The following is a 19,191-nucleotide window of genomic DNA, read 5'->3' as shown; positions in this document are numbered from 1 at the left end:
ACTGTTCTTCAATATACTCTGTCTGTCTACACACATTTGAAACATAGCCAGATCCTTTACAATTGTTACACTGCAACGGCTTGCGGACGAAAGCTCTTACAACGTATCTTACATAACAAAGCTTCACAAGCGTAGGTATTTGCTCTTTATAAGAAAACAATAGGACCGACAGACTTTCTTATTTTTCTCCATTCACCCAGCGGGTCAGACACCAGGCCCCATCCACAACAGGAATTCTCTTTAGGTATTCAACCTGAACGTGTGTCGTCACCCCTGAGATGACTCCTTTGACGGGTGCTCTACTCCGGAGTTCAAAACACAAAACTCCTGTTGTTCGGATTCTTTTGAGGCTCCTGGTCACTCTGACAGACTCCACTTTTCCCAGCGCATACTTCACCATTTTCGACACCTCAAACGGGTTTCCCATTTTTGCATCCTTACTAAAAAACAAACACATCCCAACTACAAGCGATTCATTATCGTTCATACACGTGTCCTCCACTCCAATTTTAGACCATTTCCTTTTTGTTCCAGTTTTCATTTGTTTTCACCAACTTTGCTAGATGCGCTGCTTGATTCAAACTCAGTATCCACTTCAGCCACCTTTCCTTTGTCCTTACTCTTCAGACTCTAACTCAACTTTTTATTTTGTGTCTTCCTCTGCTTTTTTTCTTCCTTTGTAAATATCAGCTAGCTAGCGTTTATGAGGCCGGCAAACACGCTAGGAACATAGTTCTTCCAACGTTATAATGAAACGGTTCCTCGGTCCCAAGACACACGTTTTCTGGAGACTTGCGGGAGGCGTGCTGATGACGTTGACCACTGTATGCACTTTCAGTAGCCTGATTGAGTCCAGACTGAGGAGAAATCCGCACACAATGCATCCCCGACCACCTCCTGAAGTTGTCAGACAGATCTGAACACAGTCAGAACACAAAGTACCTTTTCAAATGCGATCTTCATATTCTGATAGCAGAAGTCGCATGTAAGTGTCAAGTGTAGACTGAGATGCTTTGTGGATAGGGGCCTAGGCTCTGTGTGTATGTGTACTGACTAAGTATCAACTGTTCCTAGATCAAGCTCTGTGTGTGTGATGTTGTATAGTGCTGTATGTGTGCTGACTATGAACTGTCCCTGGGTCAGGTTCTCAGAGCGGTCCGTCCATTGCTCTATCCCGCCTGGAGCATGCCATGTCAGAGGTGTCAGCCATCAGCTCCGCCCACAAACAGGGCCCCACCTACATCTGGACCACCCTGGAGCGCATCTGGCTGCAAGCAGGTACAGGAGGGAGGGAGTGTACATAACTATCTAGTGTACACTGGAGTCAGCTAGGACAAGCTTCTTACCCACTGAAATTAGCTACAGGAGGGAGTGTAGACTCTACCACCAGAGTGTACACTACTGCTGCCAGCTATAGGAAGCGAGAGAGAGTGCACTCCACTGGAGATAGAGGGCAGAGGTGTGCATCCTACCCTATAATTGTGAACTGAGCAGAGAGAAAGGCCATCACTGTACCGATGGATGAGTTCGGGTCAAGTTCCCTGTGTTGGATTTTAAGCAAAGGTAGTTTTCGTCATCTGGCATTTGTCCCTTCTATTTGACCCTTGAGAGTAATTTCACTGAAAAACCCACTGAACTTTACATCACATGTACAGTAGATACACATATACTGTGCCTCAGTCAGTCGTTAGAGGCATCTGTTATATCTCCCTCCCAGCACAGACCGAGCCAGTGTAGTGAATGTACCTGTGTGTGACCCAGGGTGTGGTCCCCTCTCCCAGACAGGCAGGCCCAGGCAGGGATGTGTGGCTGGGCAGTCATGCCCATGTCTCTCCAGTCACATTCCTCTGTCATGTGGATCATCAATTCCTGCCTCAAATCTCACATCTTGATCGGCCCAACAGGCAGGCAGCACGAACACACACAGCACTTCTCCTCAGGGCAGGACACAACCACCCAGCATGACCTGGCTCCACACACACACACGCACACGCACACGCACACGCACACACAGGCACCGAAACACACACACACACACAGGCACCGAAACACACACACACACACAGGCACCGAAACACACACACACACACAGCCACTATGCATAATCTCACACACACTCACATGTAGGCACAGAGGAGGGACTATTGTAGGTGGATTTGTTAATATTATTAATGTTCTTCATTATGGTGTCACGCCCAGGTGAGGAATATGAACAATTGTTTATAGAAAATGGGATCCGGAATAGTGATTTTATATTTTCTGAGTAGTGTTATTTGAGGGCATAATAGCGTACGCAAATAGCCCCCATCTGTGCCCACTTTGAAAAACAGATAAACATTCACACACTTTACTTGGCTACCGCATAAAGGCATATACGGTGTTGGCGCACGCACGCACGTACCACGCGCACACACACACAGGCTAAGTGAATGTGTTTTAGGCAAGCCTCCCCTCAAGAGTTTCTAATGGTTAAGCTGTCATCACTCTGTTGTCCACTCTCCCCCAGAGACAGCTCTATCCCAATGTCCTGCCCTCCATTGGTCAGTGGTGGCCTGAGGGAGGGGCCTGTGGACGGCCCACTATCTGGCCCACTATCCAGCCTGTAATTGGCCAGTGTTGTGCTTGCGGGAGTGTCTGTGCTGAGGGCAGCCTGGGGTTTGTCTTGAGCCACAGCAGTAGCATGCAATGCCCTTATTTAGGCATGAGCCTCATTACTTCCCAGGCACTGCATTCTGGTCTTGTTTGTGTGTCTGTCAGGGTAAAAATGCGTCTGTATCTCTGTGCCTAAGACTGAATCTTCTTTCAGTCCATTATGTGGGTATGTGTCCAATGTCATGTTGGTACAGTATGTGTCCTTTCCTCTGTTGCGACATATTCCCCAAGTCAACCTTGTGAATGAGAATGAGTCCTGAAACAACATACCTGGTAAAACAAAGAGAAATTAAACAAGAATTATTCATGTCGAACGACGGTGGCCGCGCAGTTGGTGATGTGACGTGTTAGCCTGGCTTTATCAGCACATACTGTTGTCAGCTGTCTCAACCGATGATCGAGCCCTCTCCCCCCTCTCTCTCTCTCTCTCTCTTTCTCTCTGTCTCTCTCTCGCCTCCCGCCATCTCTCTCCCATAGGAGAGTTGTTCATGGCAGAGGGGCGTGTGAAGGAGGCCCAGTTCTGTGTGCAGGAGGCAGCTGTGCTCTTCCCCAACTCCCACTCCGTGCTGCTGCTAAGGGGCCGGCTGGCCGAGCTCAAAGGGAACCAGGACGAGGCCAAGGGTTTGTACGATGAAGCCCTGGCCATCCACCCCAACGGACACCGCATACTGCTGCACCTGGTGAGAGAGAGAGACACACACATACGTGTAACACAGTTTTGGTGAGACGCACACATGCACACTCACAGTCCTGGTAAGAGTCACCACACACAAAGACCTGGGGCACATCAACAGGCCTATTATCCTCAGTAATAACAGATAACCATCTTGAAAATATTTCCTGTGAGCCACAGCACTCTGTAAGAAATGGTCCAATCATAAAGAGTCCCAGATCTACCTCTCCCCCCAGATCTCCCTCTCCCCCCTCATCTCCTGGATCCAACTCTCCCATTACCCTACATGCTGTCTCCATAGTGACCATACATTGGTTGTGTAGCCGTAAATGCTTCTCTGGCTTAAACAGTGGCCGCAGTGTGACCACATAAGGCCAGTACCTTTCGCTCGTGTGCGTGTGTTTATGTGTGTGTTGGGGGGGTGAGAGAGGGTGAGAGAGGGTGTATTATGTGTGGGGTGAGAGAGGGTGCTCTTGGCTTCCATATATGGCCAGTGGGAGTACCAATCCCTGGGGTGAGGAGCTGAAACACAGCCAGCTGGCACTGGCCCACTGTCTCCTATGACAGATCTGTAGCACTGTGAGTGCGTGTCACTGTGTGTGTGTCCGAGTGTGCGCCTGCATGTGTTTTTCTGTGCGTATGTGTAAGCAGAACAGCATGTTATGTGGAGTATGGCCAATCCTGCTTGCTCCAATCCAAGTATTACAATTCAGAACCAATACTGCAGTTTCTCCTCTGAGAGACAGTATCTCCAGTTAGGATGGGACCTTTTTAAATGTGTGTGGTTGCGGTAGGTTCCCCACAATGCCCATTCAATTCAACTCTCTGCCTGTACTAGTTTGCTGTTAAAAGGGTTTTGGTGTTCATCCTGACCTCCTATCCCTTAACCGTGGCGGCCATTTTGACATGGTCCTGTTCTCGTTTTATGAGCTTTGTTTACAAGCAAGCTAATAATAACTTGGTTTAACGAGCTACGGTAATTAGAAATGCAGCTAGCTCAACACCTTTAGCGGATGTTCTCCAGACTTGCTCGCCATTCCGCTCGCTGCCTAGCAACAGCTCATTCTCTCCATCTTTCTGGGCGTTACCCCAAAATATCCTCCCCCAACTCCCCAATAAAACAGTGTTATACCGTGATGATGTTGTCTATATTCAACATAACCAGCGGTTACACCAAGGGAGAGGCTTATCCAGACAATGCTATTATTAGATTTACTCAGCCTATACAGTAGTATTAGATTCACTCGGCCTATACAGTATTATTACATTCACTCAGCCTATACAATATTATTAGATTCACTCGGCCTATACAGTATTATTACATTCACTCAGCCTATACAGTATTATTAGATTCACTAGGCCTATACAGTAATTATTAGATTCACTAGGCCTATACAGTATTATTAGATTCACTAGGCCTAGACAGTATTATTAGATTCACTAGGCCTAGACAGTATTATTAGATTCACTAGGCCTAGACAGTATTATTAGATTCACTAGGCCTAGACAGTATTATTAGATTCACTAGGCCTAGACAGTATTATTAGATTCACTAGGCCTATACAGTATTATTAGATTCACTAGGCCTAGACAGTATTATTAGATTCACTAGGCCTAGACAGTATTATTAGATGCACTAGGCCTATACAGTATTATTAGATTCACTAGGCCTATACAGTATTATTAGATTCACTAGGCCTAGACAGTATTATTAGATTCACTAGGCCTAGACAGTATTATTAGATTCACTAGGCCTAGACAGTATTATTAGATTCACTAGGCCTAGACAGTATTATTAGATTCACTAGGCCTATACAGTAGTATTAGATTCACTCGGCCTATACAGTAGTATTAGATTCACTCGGCCTATACAGTAGTATTAGATTCACTCGGCCTGTACAGTAGTATTTGATTCACTCGGCCTGTACAGTATTATTAGACTCACTCGACCTATACAGTATTATTAGATTCACTAGGTCTTTATACTGTTTGTCAGTCCTATACTCCGTTCTCACACCACCAGCCACAGGAACATGAGGTGTGGGTGTGTGACTGATGTGTAAAGTATGTGTCTGTGTGTGTGGGTGTGACTGACTTGTAAAGTGTATGTGACTGACTGATGTGTAAAGTATGTACAGTTGAACTCGGAAGTTTACATGCACCTTAGCCAAATACATTTAAACACAGTTTTTCACAATTCCTGACATTTAATCCAAGTAAAACTTCCCTGTCTTAGGTCAGTTAGGATCCCCACTTTATTTTAAGAATATGAAATGTCAGAATAATTTAAGAGAATGATTTATTTCAGCTTTTATTTCTTTCATCACATTCCCAGTGGGTCAGAAGTTTACATACAGTAAACCTCCTGACAGAGCTGGTGTAACTGAGTCAGGTTTGTAGACCTCCTTGCTCACATACACTTTTTCAGTTCAGCCCACAAGTTTTTATAGGATTGAGGTCAGGGCCTTGTGATGGCCACTCCAATACCTTGACTTTGTTGTCCTTAAGCCATTTTGCCACAACTTCGGAAGAATGCTTGGGGTCATTGTCCATTTGGAAAACCCGTTTGCGACTAAGCTTTAACTTCCTGACTGATGTCTTGAGATGTTACTTCAATACATCCACGTAATTTTCCTTCCTCATCAAGCCATCTATTTTGTGAAGTGCACCAGTCCCTCCTGCAGCAAAGCACCCCCACAACATGATGCTTCCACCCCCGTGCTTCATGGTTGGGATGGTGTTCTTCGACTTGCAAGCCTATAGATACCTTTGTACCTGTTTCCTCTGGCATCTTCACAAGGTCCGTTGCTGTTGTTTTGGGATTAATTTGCACTTTTCACACCAATGTACGTTAATCTCTAGGAGACGCGTCTCCTTCCTGAGCGGTATGATGGCTGCGTGGTCCCATGGTGTTTATACTTGCGTACTATTGTTTGTACAGATGAACGTGGTACCTTCAGGCATTTGGAAATTGCTCCCAATCATGAACCAGACTTGTGGAGGTCTACAATTTTTTTTCTGAGGTCTTGGCTGATTTCTTTTAATTGTCCCATGATGTCAAGCAAAGAGGCACCGAGTTTGAAGGTAGGCCTTTTAATACATCCACAGGTACACCTCCAATTCAGTCAAATTATGTCAATTAGCCTATCAGAAGCTTCTAAAGCCAAGACATAATTTTCTGGAATTTTCCAATCTGTTTAAAGGCACAGTCAACTTAGTGTGCATTGTGATACAGTGAAATAATCTGTCTGTAAACAATTGTTGGAAAAATCACTTGTGTCATGCACAAAGTAGATGTCCTAACCGACAAGCCAAAACTATAACAAGAAATTTGTTGAGTGATTGAAAAACTAGTTTTAATGACTCCAACCTAAGTGTATGTAAACTTCCGACTTCAACTGTGTGATACTTTATGAAAGCCAGTGTAGGTAGTGTGACTCATCCCCAGTGCCAGTTGGTTGGGTGTATTTTAGGATGGATAGTGATGCTTGGGTTGGGAAGCCAGTGGAGCTGATCTTCCCTGCCCTGCCTTCTTCCTGACTCTGCTGTTTAAATGATTCTCACCACAGCTCTCAATGTCCTCCACATCCCAGCACCTCTGCATCCTCTCTCCTCTGTTTTGCTTGCTGCTTCGCTCTGTGTCAGTTAGCTACACATAGGCCTCTTCTCACTGAACCAGCTCTCTTCCTCTGTCTCTTTCTCCTTTCTTCTACTCACACAGACACACATATATATTCACAGACGGATGCAGACACACACACAGACGCATACAGATGTACGGTCAAGGGCAATCACTTCATCTCATAGAATGAATTGCGTTTCAGTGATCCAATGCCCCCCCCCCACCCCACCCACTCTCTCTTTCTCTCGGTCTCTCTTCTCTCTGGATGGGGGTGGCTGGCAGCTCATTTGATAATGCAAATACATTATTTATAACACTTCGCTCCTTCTCGGGCGCTTTATGGGATTGCCTAGCAACCAGGGAAATATATTCTATTGAGCAATACCTCTGATAACCAGCTAGAGAAAGATAGGAGGAGGGGAGCTGGCTTGTGCCTGTTCGCCATTGTGCATGTGTTCACCTCTTTTTCCCTCTCTCTCTCTGCATTCTCCCTCCCTCTCGTTCTCTTTCTTTGTTTTGTTTTTCTCTTTCATTCTTTCGCTTTCTCCCACCCCTCCCCCATCTTTCTCTCGTTAGCTGAATGGGCGTGTACATTAGTGATTGGATTAGCTGGTTCAGCTTGTGTAGTGTTGACATAAGGTGTCTCATATCGGTTGGCTCCCCTGGGTGTATGAGTCAGGTCAGGTCACGAGCAGGTTAGTCCTTTTCCGGAGCGCCCTGAATCTGGCAAGACTAGGGTCAAGCGGGCAAGCGGAGAGACAGGGAGGGGAGATAAAGAGCGGTGATAGAGACAGGGCTACCAGAGGGCTTCGAGGGATAACTAAGGCTCCCAGCAATAGGGCTTTTGGGAATAGGACATTGCAAGGCCAGGGCCCAAGTAATCGTAGCTCACTCTCAGCCCAGCTCCGCCAGCTCAACCAGGCAGGCAGGGATTACATCGCCACCACATCTCTGATAGGATTAGTGGGTTCAGGTGTGGGGCGCCATGCTGGGTCACGGCCCGGGCCACCAGGGCATCAAGGGGATGAGCCTCCGATACATACTACTGGCACAGGGCCCTCTCTGCCTGTCTTTTACTCTCTCGCTCTGTCTGGTTGTCCTTCAATTTCTCTACTGCTGTCTCTCGCTCTCTTCCTCTCTCCTCTTTCTCGATCTTTCTCTGTTTCGCTCTCTCTCTACTGCTCTCTCCCCTCCTCTCTCTAAACCCAGGGTTTGTTTTCCTCTGCCTTGTTTACGGCGCAGTATAGGGTGTTTATTTCCTTGAACCATTGACCTAAGAGGATTAGACTTGGCATCATCATGTAAACCCCCGAGGAGAGGAAATACAGTGGTGAAGCCTCACTGTGTGTGGGTGCGTGCGCCAGAAACTTCAAAGAATGGAAGAATTGAAACTTCAGAACCGACTCATGGGTGGTTATTTCCCATAAGTCCCCGTGTGTAAATCCTGGTGACAGTAGGGCAGTGGAATGGCAACGAATAGATCAAAGACCCGCTGGCAGTGTGAGATGATGAGGACGCCAGTGCCTTAACAATGGCAACACACCCACCGTGTGATACTGTATCTTCCACTTTGTCTCTGCACCCCACCTAAGATCTCCTTTCCGTCTTTTCTTCAGTTCTGGTCAGTAGCATAGAGAGTATACAGTAACAACTGTAGGAAAAGGAGTGAGAGAGTCTGGAGTTGCAGCAGAGAGGAACTCTGAGACTGAGAGACAGAGGGAGCAGAGCATCCGCATTGGAGGTTGCGTCAGAGCCCCTAGACAGCTCTCTGAGTTTCAGCCCAATTAATCTGGGGCTTGTGAGCAGAGCCTGCATAACAAGACTCGCCTGTTTGACCTCAGGCAAGCCCTGCACTGGAGGCTGTGTGTGTGTGTTCATGCCTTTGGTCGGTTGCGTGATACCCTGTTACGCTGCTGGACTCTGGAGACACACAGAGAGAAGTTTTAAAGAGACATGTCACGCTGGGCTGACCACTACTGCCCTCTCTCACACAGCCACAAACACACACACCGACACAAAGTAACACATAGGGTGCAGTCATCCTCATCACACAAACATCCCATCCTTTCTGGAAAAGCCTCTGGCTGCAATCACCTGACACGCCTGTGCAAAGGAAGTTGGGACAAACAGGAGCTTTAACTAGCAACATCTCTTAGGCAGCTGGACATGGCTTCCCCTCCCCTGTTTTTTTGTGTCCCATTAAGACCCAAATGTGCACTTTATAGTGCCCCTCTGACACGCTATGTCTAGTGTCAGAGGGTTCTCATGAGCTGTGTTCAAATACTCATACTACCCACACTAACCATACTATTTGTGACGTGAATTGAGTATATAGTATGTTTATTGGTCATAGTATGGATATAGTTAGTATGCCAAAAGTTCCCGGATGTCGTATTAAATTCGCCAAAATATGAAGTATACACGCAGAGGACACTATTTCCGTATTTTAGGGCCCATAATGCAATTCTTCGGGAAATGGGCGTGGCTTCACCTCGTTTTCAAATTTGATTAATTGCTTTAACTAATTATGACAAATGTTTGTTTTTTTAATTGAGCAATGTAATAAAGTAATTACTTTTCAATTAAGGTACCTTACACGTTATGTTGGCTGACAATTTGTTAGCTACGATGTTCTTACGAACCACATAGCATATTGTAATGACCTGACTAGATCCTAAATGAACAATTGTCCAGACAGAGGCTTGAGTTTGCGAATTGACGGTTTATTAAACCAACTTTATACAGGCTACTGTTTGGGCCGTAGCACACGCCAAATAGATGACAGATAACCCACAAGCCAATCGTGACCTTCTCTTGTGAAGCCCAGACGTAAGAGAGAGAGAACAAAGGCTGAACCTGGTCTTAACTTCCAATGCTCCACCCCCTGCCCAACCCCCCTCCACGCCACTCCGCCAACCACCAGGATGCCCGGCATCAGAACATTCCAGGCATTCCCGTGATTGGCAGATAGCAGGTTGATTGACATGTCGGACCCCGCGAACACCGGGTACTGGTCAGTACAACACAACCACCTCCTAGCCTAACACATAACACACAGCTAGCTGTCTGTGCGGGTCGAAACAATATCATTACAGCAGTGTGTACCGGTATGTTAGCTAGCTACCTAACGTTAGTTGGCTACTTATACAGCAAACGTGCCAGTATATTAACTATAGGCTAGCTAACTAACTACCCAATGTTTATTGACTTGGTTATTCCCGTCATTCTTAGCTAAATGGTATAGTCATGTGCATTCTCAATGAAATTCGGGTGCTTTCGTAAATTCGCTCTGGCTATCTACTCCGATTTCAGAGCACTCTCGTCTGAGTGTACCAGAGCGCAGAATAATTAATTTACGAGCGCTCAACATAGGTTGAATATGGCCGGTGTCAGTTAACGCCGGCAAAAAGCGTAATTAAAACAGTTTGTGTGGATAAAATGAAAACTGCCTAACCAGCTCTGCTTGGGCGAGTAAAAGGGTCAGTGGTCACTCTCATTTACATTTACATTTACATTTAAGTCATTTAGCAGACGCTCTTATCCAGAGCGACTTACAAATTGGTGCATACACCTTATGACAACCAGTGGAACAGCCACTTGCATCTAAATCTTGTTGGGGGAGAAGGGGGGGTGAGAAGGATTACTTACCCTTACTTACTTACCCTATCCTAGGTATTCCTTGAAGAGGTGGGGTTTCAGGTGTCTCCGGAAGGTGGTGATTGACTCCGCTGTCCTGGCGTCGTGAGGGAGTTTGTTCCACCATTGGGGGCCAGAGCAGCGAACAGTTTTGACTGGGCTGAGCGGGAACTGTACTTCCTCAGTGGTAGGGAGGCGAGCAGGCCAGAGGTGGATGAACGCAGTGCCCTTGTTTGGGTGTAGGGCCTGATCAGAGCCTGGAGGTACTGAGGTGCCGTTCCCCTCACAGCTCCGTGGCGAGCACCATGGTCTTGTAGCGGATGCGAGCTTCAACTGGAAGCCAGTGGAGAGAGCGGAGGAGCGGGGTGACGTGAGAGAACTTGGGAAGGTTGAACACCAGACGGGCTGCGGCGTTCTGGATGAGTTGTAGGGGTTTAATGGCACAGGCAGGGAGCCCAGCCAACAGCGAGTTGCAGTAATCAAGACGGGAGATGACAAGTGCCTGGATTAGGACCTGCGCCGCTTCCTGTGTGAGGCAGGGTCGTACTCTGCGGATGTTGTAGAGCATGAACCTACAGGAACGGGACACCGCCTTGATGTTAGTTGAGAACGTCAGGGTGTTGTCCAGGATCACGCCAAGGTTCTTAGCGCTCTGGGAGGAGGACACAATGGAGTTGTCAACCGTGATGGCGAGATCATGGAACGGGCAGTCCTTCCCCGGGAGGAAGAGGAGCTCCGTCTTGCTGAGGTTCAGCTTGAGGTGGTGATCCGTCATCCACACTGACATGTCTGCCAGACATGCAGAGATGCGATTCGCCACCTGGTCATCAGAAGGGGAAAGGAGAAGATTAATTGTGTGTCGTCTGCATAGCAATGATAGGAGAGACCATGTGAGGTTATGACAGAGCCAAGTGACTTGGTGTATAGCGAGAATAAGAGAGGGCCTAGAACAGAGCCCTGGGGACACCAGTGGTGAGAGCGCGTGGTGAGGAGACAGATTCTCGCCACGCCACCTGGTAGGAGCGACCTGTCAGGTAGGACGCAATCCAAGCGTGGGCCGCGCCGGAGATGCCCAACTCGGAGAGGGTGGAGAGGAGGATCTGATGGTTCACAGTATCGAAGGCAGCCGATAGGTCTAGAAGGATGAGAGCAGAGGAGAGAGAGTTAGCTTTAGCAGTGCGGAGCGCCTCCGTGATACAGAGAAGAGCAGTCTCAGTTGAATGACTAGTCTTGAAACCTGACTGATTTGGATCAAGAAGGTCATTCTGAGAGAGAGAGCTGGCCAAGGACGGCACGCTCAAGAGTTTTGGAGAGAAAAGAGAGAAGGGATGGGTCTGTAGTTGTTGACATCGGAGGGATCAGAGAAGGGTGCAACTCTCGCTCTCTTGAAGACGGGAGGGACGTAGCCAGCGGTCAGGGATGAGTTGATGAGCGAGGTGAGGTAAGGGAGAAGGTCTCCGGAAATGGTCTGGAGAAGAGAGGAGGGGATAGGGTCAAGCGGGCAGGTTGTTGGGCGGCCGGCCGTCACAAGACGCGAGATTTCATCTGGGGAGAGAGGGGAGAAAGAGGTCAGAGCATAGGGTAGGGCAGTGTGAGCAGAACCAGCGGTGTCGTTTGACTTAGCAAACGAGGATCGGATGTCATCGACCTTCTTTTCAAAATGGTTGACGAAGTCATCTGCAGAGAGGGAGGAGGGAGGGGGAAGTAGCTAGCCAACATTAACTTAAGTGCTTGACTGCCGTTTGTAAGGTCAGAACGCTTAAATCAACCCTACTCCTCGGCCAGAGCGCTCTGAGAGCGAAACGCTCTGAATTTACAAACTGAAAATCTGACAACACTCTGAATTTACCAGCTCTGAATTTACCAGGTTGAATTTAAGAACACACCCGAAGTCCTGAAATGTCTAACTAGTAATTTGTTACGCTAACTAGCTAGCAAGAGGTTGCATAGCAACAGCATCAACTTCCGGTTGACCGGCGAAGTGATTGTACGCTCAACTGAAAGGATACTGTTCCATTTACAGTACTAAAATGACCTAATAGTATTGTAATGAAACAGGCCCAGGTCTCGAACCCTCGACCCTCTAGCCCGAAGTCCGGCGCGCTATCGACTGTGCCGCAAAAGGGCTTATATACTCATTAAGTATGTCGTATGGTATTCAAACACATCTATGGTTTAGATATAGCCAAAGCTATATCCAAAGTTACAGATGTAGGATCTTAATTTAAACCAGTTTGCTACAGCAGGAAAATAATCCTGCAGCAACAGGAAATGTGAATTATTATTATTATTATTATTATGTGGATTATAATTAATGGACATTTTTAGTAGGGGTTGATACATGTTTCATAAGATCAAATCAAGTCTGACATTTTTAAAGTGGAAATTACACATTTTAGAAACTTTTTAAAATCTTGACGACACCACAAGTTTGCATTTACTGCAACAAAAGAGTGATCAAAATAAGATTTTACATCTGTAAAGCTCTGTCTCTCTGTAATCTCTCAATTACTTATGTAACAGTTTAACTTTAGACCGTCCCCTCGCCCATACCCGGGCGCGAACAAGGGACCCTCTGCACACATCAACAACAGTCACCCATGAAGCATCGTTACCCATCGCTCCACAAAAGCCGCGGCCCTTGCAGAGCAAGGGGAACCACTACTTCAAGGTCTCAGAGCAAGTGAAGTCACCGATTGAAACGCTATTTAGCGCGCACCACCGCTAACTAGCTAGCCGTTTCACATCCGTTACACTTATCCCCCATTCAAACTCACCTTTCATCACTTCACCTCCTCCTGTTTTCTGCCTTCCTCAGGGCCAGTTGTTGGTGCGGTGTGGGCGTGTGGGTCTGGGGGAGAAGGTGCTGCGGGATGCGGTGCAGGCCCAGAGCACGTCCCACGAGGCGTGGAGCGGCCTGGGGGAGGCCCTGCAGTCACAGGGCAGCAGCCAGGCTCCAGACTGCTTCCTCACAGCCCTGGAGCTGGAGTCCTCCTGTCCCATCAGGCCCTTCACCATCATACCCCGCGAGCTGTGAGGAGCAGACAGAGGGTACTACTGTATTACATACTCACATACATATATACACACACACACGCGCACGCGTATGATCATTTACACATGCAAATTGGTGCAATATATCTTCTCTTGCCCTATTTCACTCTTTTTGATCTCTATCTCTCCTCCCTTCCCCCTCTCCCTTTTATATACTCTCTTCATCTTTATCTATGTCTATGCACTCATAATAATCGCTCACATGCACTCATGGACAAGTCAAGTGTATGGTGACACTGTTATACAGCCCGTATACACCCACTACACTGTTATACAGACCGTATACACCCACTACACTGTTATACAGACCGTAATCATCCACTACACTGTTATACAGACCATATACATCCACTACACTGTTATACAGACCGTAATCATCCACAACACTGTTATACAGACCGTATACATCCACTACACTGTTATACAGACCGTAATCATCCACTACACTGTTATACAGACCGTAATCATCCACTACACTGTTATACAGACCGTAATCATCCACTACACTGTTATACAGACCGTAATCATCCACTACACTGTTATACAGACCGTAATCATCCACTACACTGTTATACAGACCGTAATCATCCACTACACTGTTATACAGACCGTAATCATCCACTACACTGTTATACAGACCGTAATCATCCACTACACTGTTATACAGACCGTATACATCCACTCTCAGGGATCATTCCTATACTATCATTCCATTTTATTCTCATTGACTGAGAGCCTTCAGCCTGTGTATGTAACTGACATAATCCATTATGTTCAAATCACTGGTTGTTTGTATTGTATATTTCTGTATTATTAATATTATGATTCATTGTGTGTGTGTTGTTTTAAATGCATTTGTCCATCTTTGTCCTCATAAACAATGACTTAAATCACTGTGGGATTGTGCATCTTCATCTGTCTTGTCACTTGTGACTAATCTTCATCACTTCCCAGTGCCTAACCACATTAATATGGGCAGTGGGACTCGAGCTGCTATCTTATGTAATACTGCCAGCGCAGTTACTGCCATGAAACTCACAACCCCCTCTCTTTCTCTTCTCTCTCACTACCTCCTCTCTCCTCTATCCTCTTTCTCTCTCTGTATCCTCTCTCTCCTTTCTCTCTGCTCTCCCTCGCCATTGCTGTGCCTCTCTCTATCTCTCACTCCCTATCCCTCCCTCTCTCTCCTCTTTCTCCACCTTATGTGATGTGGCCTGGTTGCCTAGCAGCCATCCCGTGTTTGAGTAACGGGGGAAGCGGAGAGATATCTAGTCTGTTTGGCAACATAGGCTGCTGTAATCAATGGCTCTGTGTTCTACATTGATTTCTGTTTCAAGAAGAAGCATCCCAGTCCTCTCTGCATGCACAATTTATTAACCCTTTCACACCCCACGATAGAGTTATGACTAAAGCGTATCAAAGTCTTTCTGTTTCACACAGGCCTACTACACATGATCAAAAGCCACATGCATGTCTGTATTTTATGTTGATGATAGATCACCCACTGTCACTATTGTCTTCCAATCCCTGTCTCTACTACTTCCATTACCCTCCACCACTCACTCCCCCTGTCCATCCCCTCATTAGCCCGTGTGTGACACCTGCGCCGGGCTGGTGTATGGAAGATGAATGGCCTAATCCAGGGGTTTTCGAATCTCTCCTCGGGGACCAGCAGACATCTCACTATGTTGTTGTAGCCTTGAACTAGTTCACCTGATTCACCAGTCAAGGGCTTGATAATTAGTTGACAAGTTGAGTCATGTGTTAGCTTGAATAGATCAAATAGATGGAATGGCTGGCGGACCCCAAGGAGAAGTATAAAAAGCCCTGGCCTAATCCGTGCGGATGTGAAGTGATCTATAATGTAGCTCAGTCAGGACAAGGCTGGTAAAAGAAGACAGATTAATGAATGGGCCAGCCTGCCGCAAAGCCTCTCAGGATGACATCAGCTGATGAAGGGCTCAGGGCAGTTCTGCTCATCACCAAGCCAGTCCAGACTGAATAATTAGCCCACGTGACATCTAAAACATTTTACAGTGCCTTCAGAAAGTATTCACTTTTTCCACATGTTGTTGTGTTACAGCCTGGATGGATTAAATGGTCACTGACCTAGACACAATAGCCTATAATGTGAAAGTGTAATTGTTTTTCAAAATTTTACAAATTAATTTTAAAAAATTAAAGCTGAAATGACTAGAGTCAATAAGTATTCATGCCCTTTGTTATGGAAAGCCTAAATACAGTGCCTTCAGAAGGTATTCAGACCCCTTTACTTTTGCACATTTTGTTAGGTTATTCTAAAATTGATTTAAAAAATTAAAATCCCCTAACAAATCTACACACAATACCCATTAATGACAAAGAAAAACAGGTTTTTAGACATTTTTGCAAATGTATAAAAACAGATATCACATTTACTTAGGTATTCAGAACCTTTAATCAGCACTTTGTTGAAGCACCTTTGGCAGCGATTACAGCCTTGAGTCTTCTTGGGTATGACGCTACAAGCTTGGCACACCTGTATTTGGGGAGTTTTGTCCATTCTTCTCTGCAGATCCTCTCAAGCGCTGTCAGGTTGGATGGGGAGCGTTGCTGCACAACTATTTTCAGATCTCTCCAGAGACGTTCGATCAGGTTCAAGTCCGGGCTATGGCTAGGCCACTTAAGGACATTCAGGGACTCCTGCCTTGTCTTGGCTGTGTGCTTAAGGTCTTTGTCCTGTTGGAAGGTGAACATTCGCCCCTGTCTGAGGCTGGTACCAGGTTTGTGGTATCAGGTTTCCTCCAAACGTGACGCTTGGCATTCAGGCCAAAGAGTTTGATCTTGGTTTCATCAGACCAGAGAATCTTGTTTGTCATGGTCTGAGATTCTTTTGGTGCCTTTTGGCAAACTCCAAGTGTGCTGTCATGCGCCTTTTACTGAGGAGTGGTTTCCGTCTGGCCACTCTACCATAAAGGCCAGATTGGTGGAGTGCTGCAGAGACGGTTGTCCTTCTGGAAGATTTTCACATCTCCACAGAGGAACTCTCTAGAGCTCTGTCAGAGTAGCCATTGTGTTCTTAGTCACTTCCCTGACCAAGGCCCTTCTTCCCTGATTGCTCAGTTTGCCTGGCGGCCAGTTCTAGGAGTCTTGGTGTGGTTCCAAACATCTTCCATTTAAGAATGATGGAGGCCACTGTGTTCTTGGGGACCTTCAATGCTGCAGAAATGTTTTGGTACACTTCCCCAGATCTGTTCCTCGTCACAATCCTGTCTCGGAGCTCTACGGACAATTTCTTCCACCTCATGGCTTGATTTTTGCTCTGACATGCACTGTCAACTGTGGGACCTTTATATAGACGGGTGTGTGCCTTTCCAAATAATTTCCAATCAATTTAATTTACCACAGTTGGACTCCAATCAAGTTGTAGAAACATCTCAAGGATGACCAATGGAAGCAGGATGCACCTGAGCTCAATTTAGAGTCTCATAGCAAAGGGTCTGAATACTTATGTAAATGAGGTATTTCTGTTTCATAATTTGAATATATTTTTTTAAATTCTAAAAATCTGTTTTCGCTTTGTCGTTAGGGGGCATTGTGTGTAGATTGCTGAGGATTTGTATTTATTTATTCGATTTTAGGTTAGGGCTGTGACATATCAACATGTGGAAAAAGTCAAAAGGTCTGAAAACTTTCCGAAGGCACTGTATGTTCAGGAGTAAAAATGTGCATAACAAATCACATAATAAGTTGCATGGACTCATCACTCTGTGTGCAATAATAGTGTTTAACGTGATTTTTGAATGAATACTGCATCTCTGAACGCCACACATACAATTATTTGTAAGGTCCCTCAGTCGAGCATCACATTTCATAGACAGACTCAACCACAAAAAGGTTTTTCAAAAGACTTTCAAAGAAGGGCACCTATTGGTAGATGGGTAATAATTAAAAAGTAGACATTGAATATCCCTTTGAGCATGGTGAAGTTATTAATTACACTTTGGATGGTGTATGAATACACCCAGTCACTACAAAGATACAGGCGACCTTCCTAACTCAGTTGCCGGGGAGGGAGGAAACCGCTCAGGGATTTCACCATGAGGCCAATGGTGACTTTAAAACAGTTACAGAGTTAAATGGCTGTGATAGGAGAAAACTGAGGATGGATCAACAACATTATAGTTACTCCACAATAGAGCAACAAGGCACTAAAGTAATACAAATCAATTAACTTTTTGTCTTGAATACATTTACATTTAAGTCATTTAGCAGACGCTCTTATCCAGAGCGACTTACAAATTGGTGCATTCACCTTATGACATCCAGTGGAACAGCCACTTTACAATAGTGCATCTAAATCTTTTAAGGGGGGTGAGAAGGATTACTTTATCCTATCCTAGGTATTCCTTAAAGAGGTGGGGTTTCAGGTGTCTCCGGAAGGTGGTGATTGACTCCGCTGTCCTGGCGTCGTGAGGGAGTGTGTTCCACCATTGGGGAGCCAGAGCAGCGAACAGTTTTGACTGGGCTGAAACTGTACTTCCTCAGTGGTAGGGAGGCGAGCAGGCCAGAGGTGGATGAACGCAGTGCCCTTGTTTGGGTGTAGGGCCTGATCAGAGCCTGGAGGTACTGAGGTGCCGTTCCCCTCACAGCTCCGTAGGCAAGCACCATGGTCTTGTAGCGGATGCGAGCTTCAACTGGAAGCCAGTGGAGAGAGCGGAGGAGCGGGGGGTGACGTGAAGAACTTGGGAAGGTTGAACACCAGACGGGCTGCGGCGTTCTGGATGAGTTGTAGGGGTTTAATGGCACAGGCAGGGAGCACAGCCAACAGCGAGTTGCAGTAATCCCAGACGGGAGATGACAAGTGCCTGGATTAGGACCTGCGCCGCTTCCTGTGTGAGGCAGGCTCGAAGTACTCTGCGGATGTTGTAGAGCATGAACCTACAGGAACGGGCCACCGCCTTGATGTTAGTTGAGAACGACAGGGTGTTGTCCAGGATCACGCCAAGGTTCTTAGCGCTCTGGGAGGAGGACACAATGGAGTTGTCAACCGTGATGGCGAGATCATGGAACGGGCAGTCCTTCCCGGGAGGAAGAGCAGCTCCGTCTTGCCGAGTTCAGCTTGAGGTGGTGATCCGTCATCCACACTGATATGTCTGCCAGACATGCAGAGATGCGATTCCCACCTGGTCATCAGAAGGGGGAAAAGAAGATTAATTGTGTGTCGTCTGCATTGATAGGAGAGACCATGTGAGGTTATGACAGAGCCAAGTGACTTGGTGTATAGCGAGAATAGGAGAGGGCCTAGAACAGAGCCCTGGGGGACACCAGTGGTGAGAGCGCGTGGTGAGGAGACAGATTCTCGCCACGCCACCTGGTAGGAGCGACCTGTCAGGTAGGACGCAATCCAAGCGTGGGCCGCGCCGGAGATGCCCAACTCGGAGAGGGTGGAGAGGAGGATCTGATGGTTCACAGTATCGAAGGCAGCCGATAGGTCTAGAAGGATGAGAGCAGAGGAGAGAGAGTTAGCTTTAGCAGTGCGGAGCGCCTCCGTGATACAGAGAAGAGCAGTCTC

At 46.6% G+C, this 19,191-nt stretch overlaps 1 protein-coding gene across 5 annotated transcripts in view; it reads left to right on the top strand.

Annotated features, from left to right (window-relative positions):
* Nucleotides 1-14,531, top strand: part of LOC118401353 (tetratricopeptide repeat protein 7A-like) — a 48,707-nt gene extending 34,176 nt beyond the window's left edge. For all 5 annotated transcript variants that reach the window (XM_052477691.1, XM_052477706.1, XM_052477697.1 and 2 more), the window contains exons 19-21: nt 1,144-1,278; nt 3,130-3,332; nt 13,402-14,531. In XM_052477691.1, coding sequence (XP_052333651.1) covers nt 1,144-1,278; nt 3,130-3,332; nt 13,402-13,620 — 557 coding nt within the window. In that variant the 3' untranslated portion in view covers nt 13,621-14,531. The remainder of the gene's footprint in view (nt 1-1,143; nt 1,279-3,129; nt 3,333-13,401) is intronic.
* Nucleotides 14,532-19,191: the final 4,660 nt, after the last annotated feature.

This window comes from Oncorhynchus keta, chromosome 2 (assembly GCF_023373465.1).
Source record: "Oncorhynchus keta strain PuntledgeMale-10-30-2019 chromosome 2, Oket_V2, whole genome shotgun sequence".
In the NCBI taxonomy this organism is placed as follows: Eukaryota; Metazoa; Chordata; class Actinopteri; order Salmoniformes; family Salmonidae; genus Oncorhynchus; species Oncorhynchus keta.
This window is presented reverse-complemented; position numbering and strand designations above follow the sequence as displayed.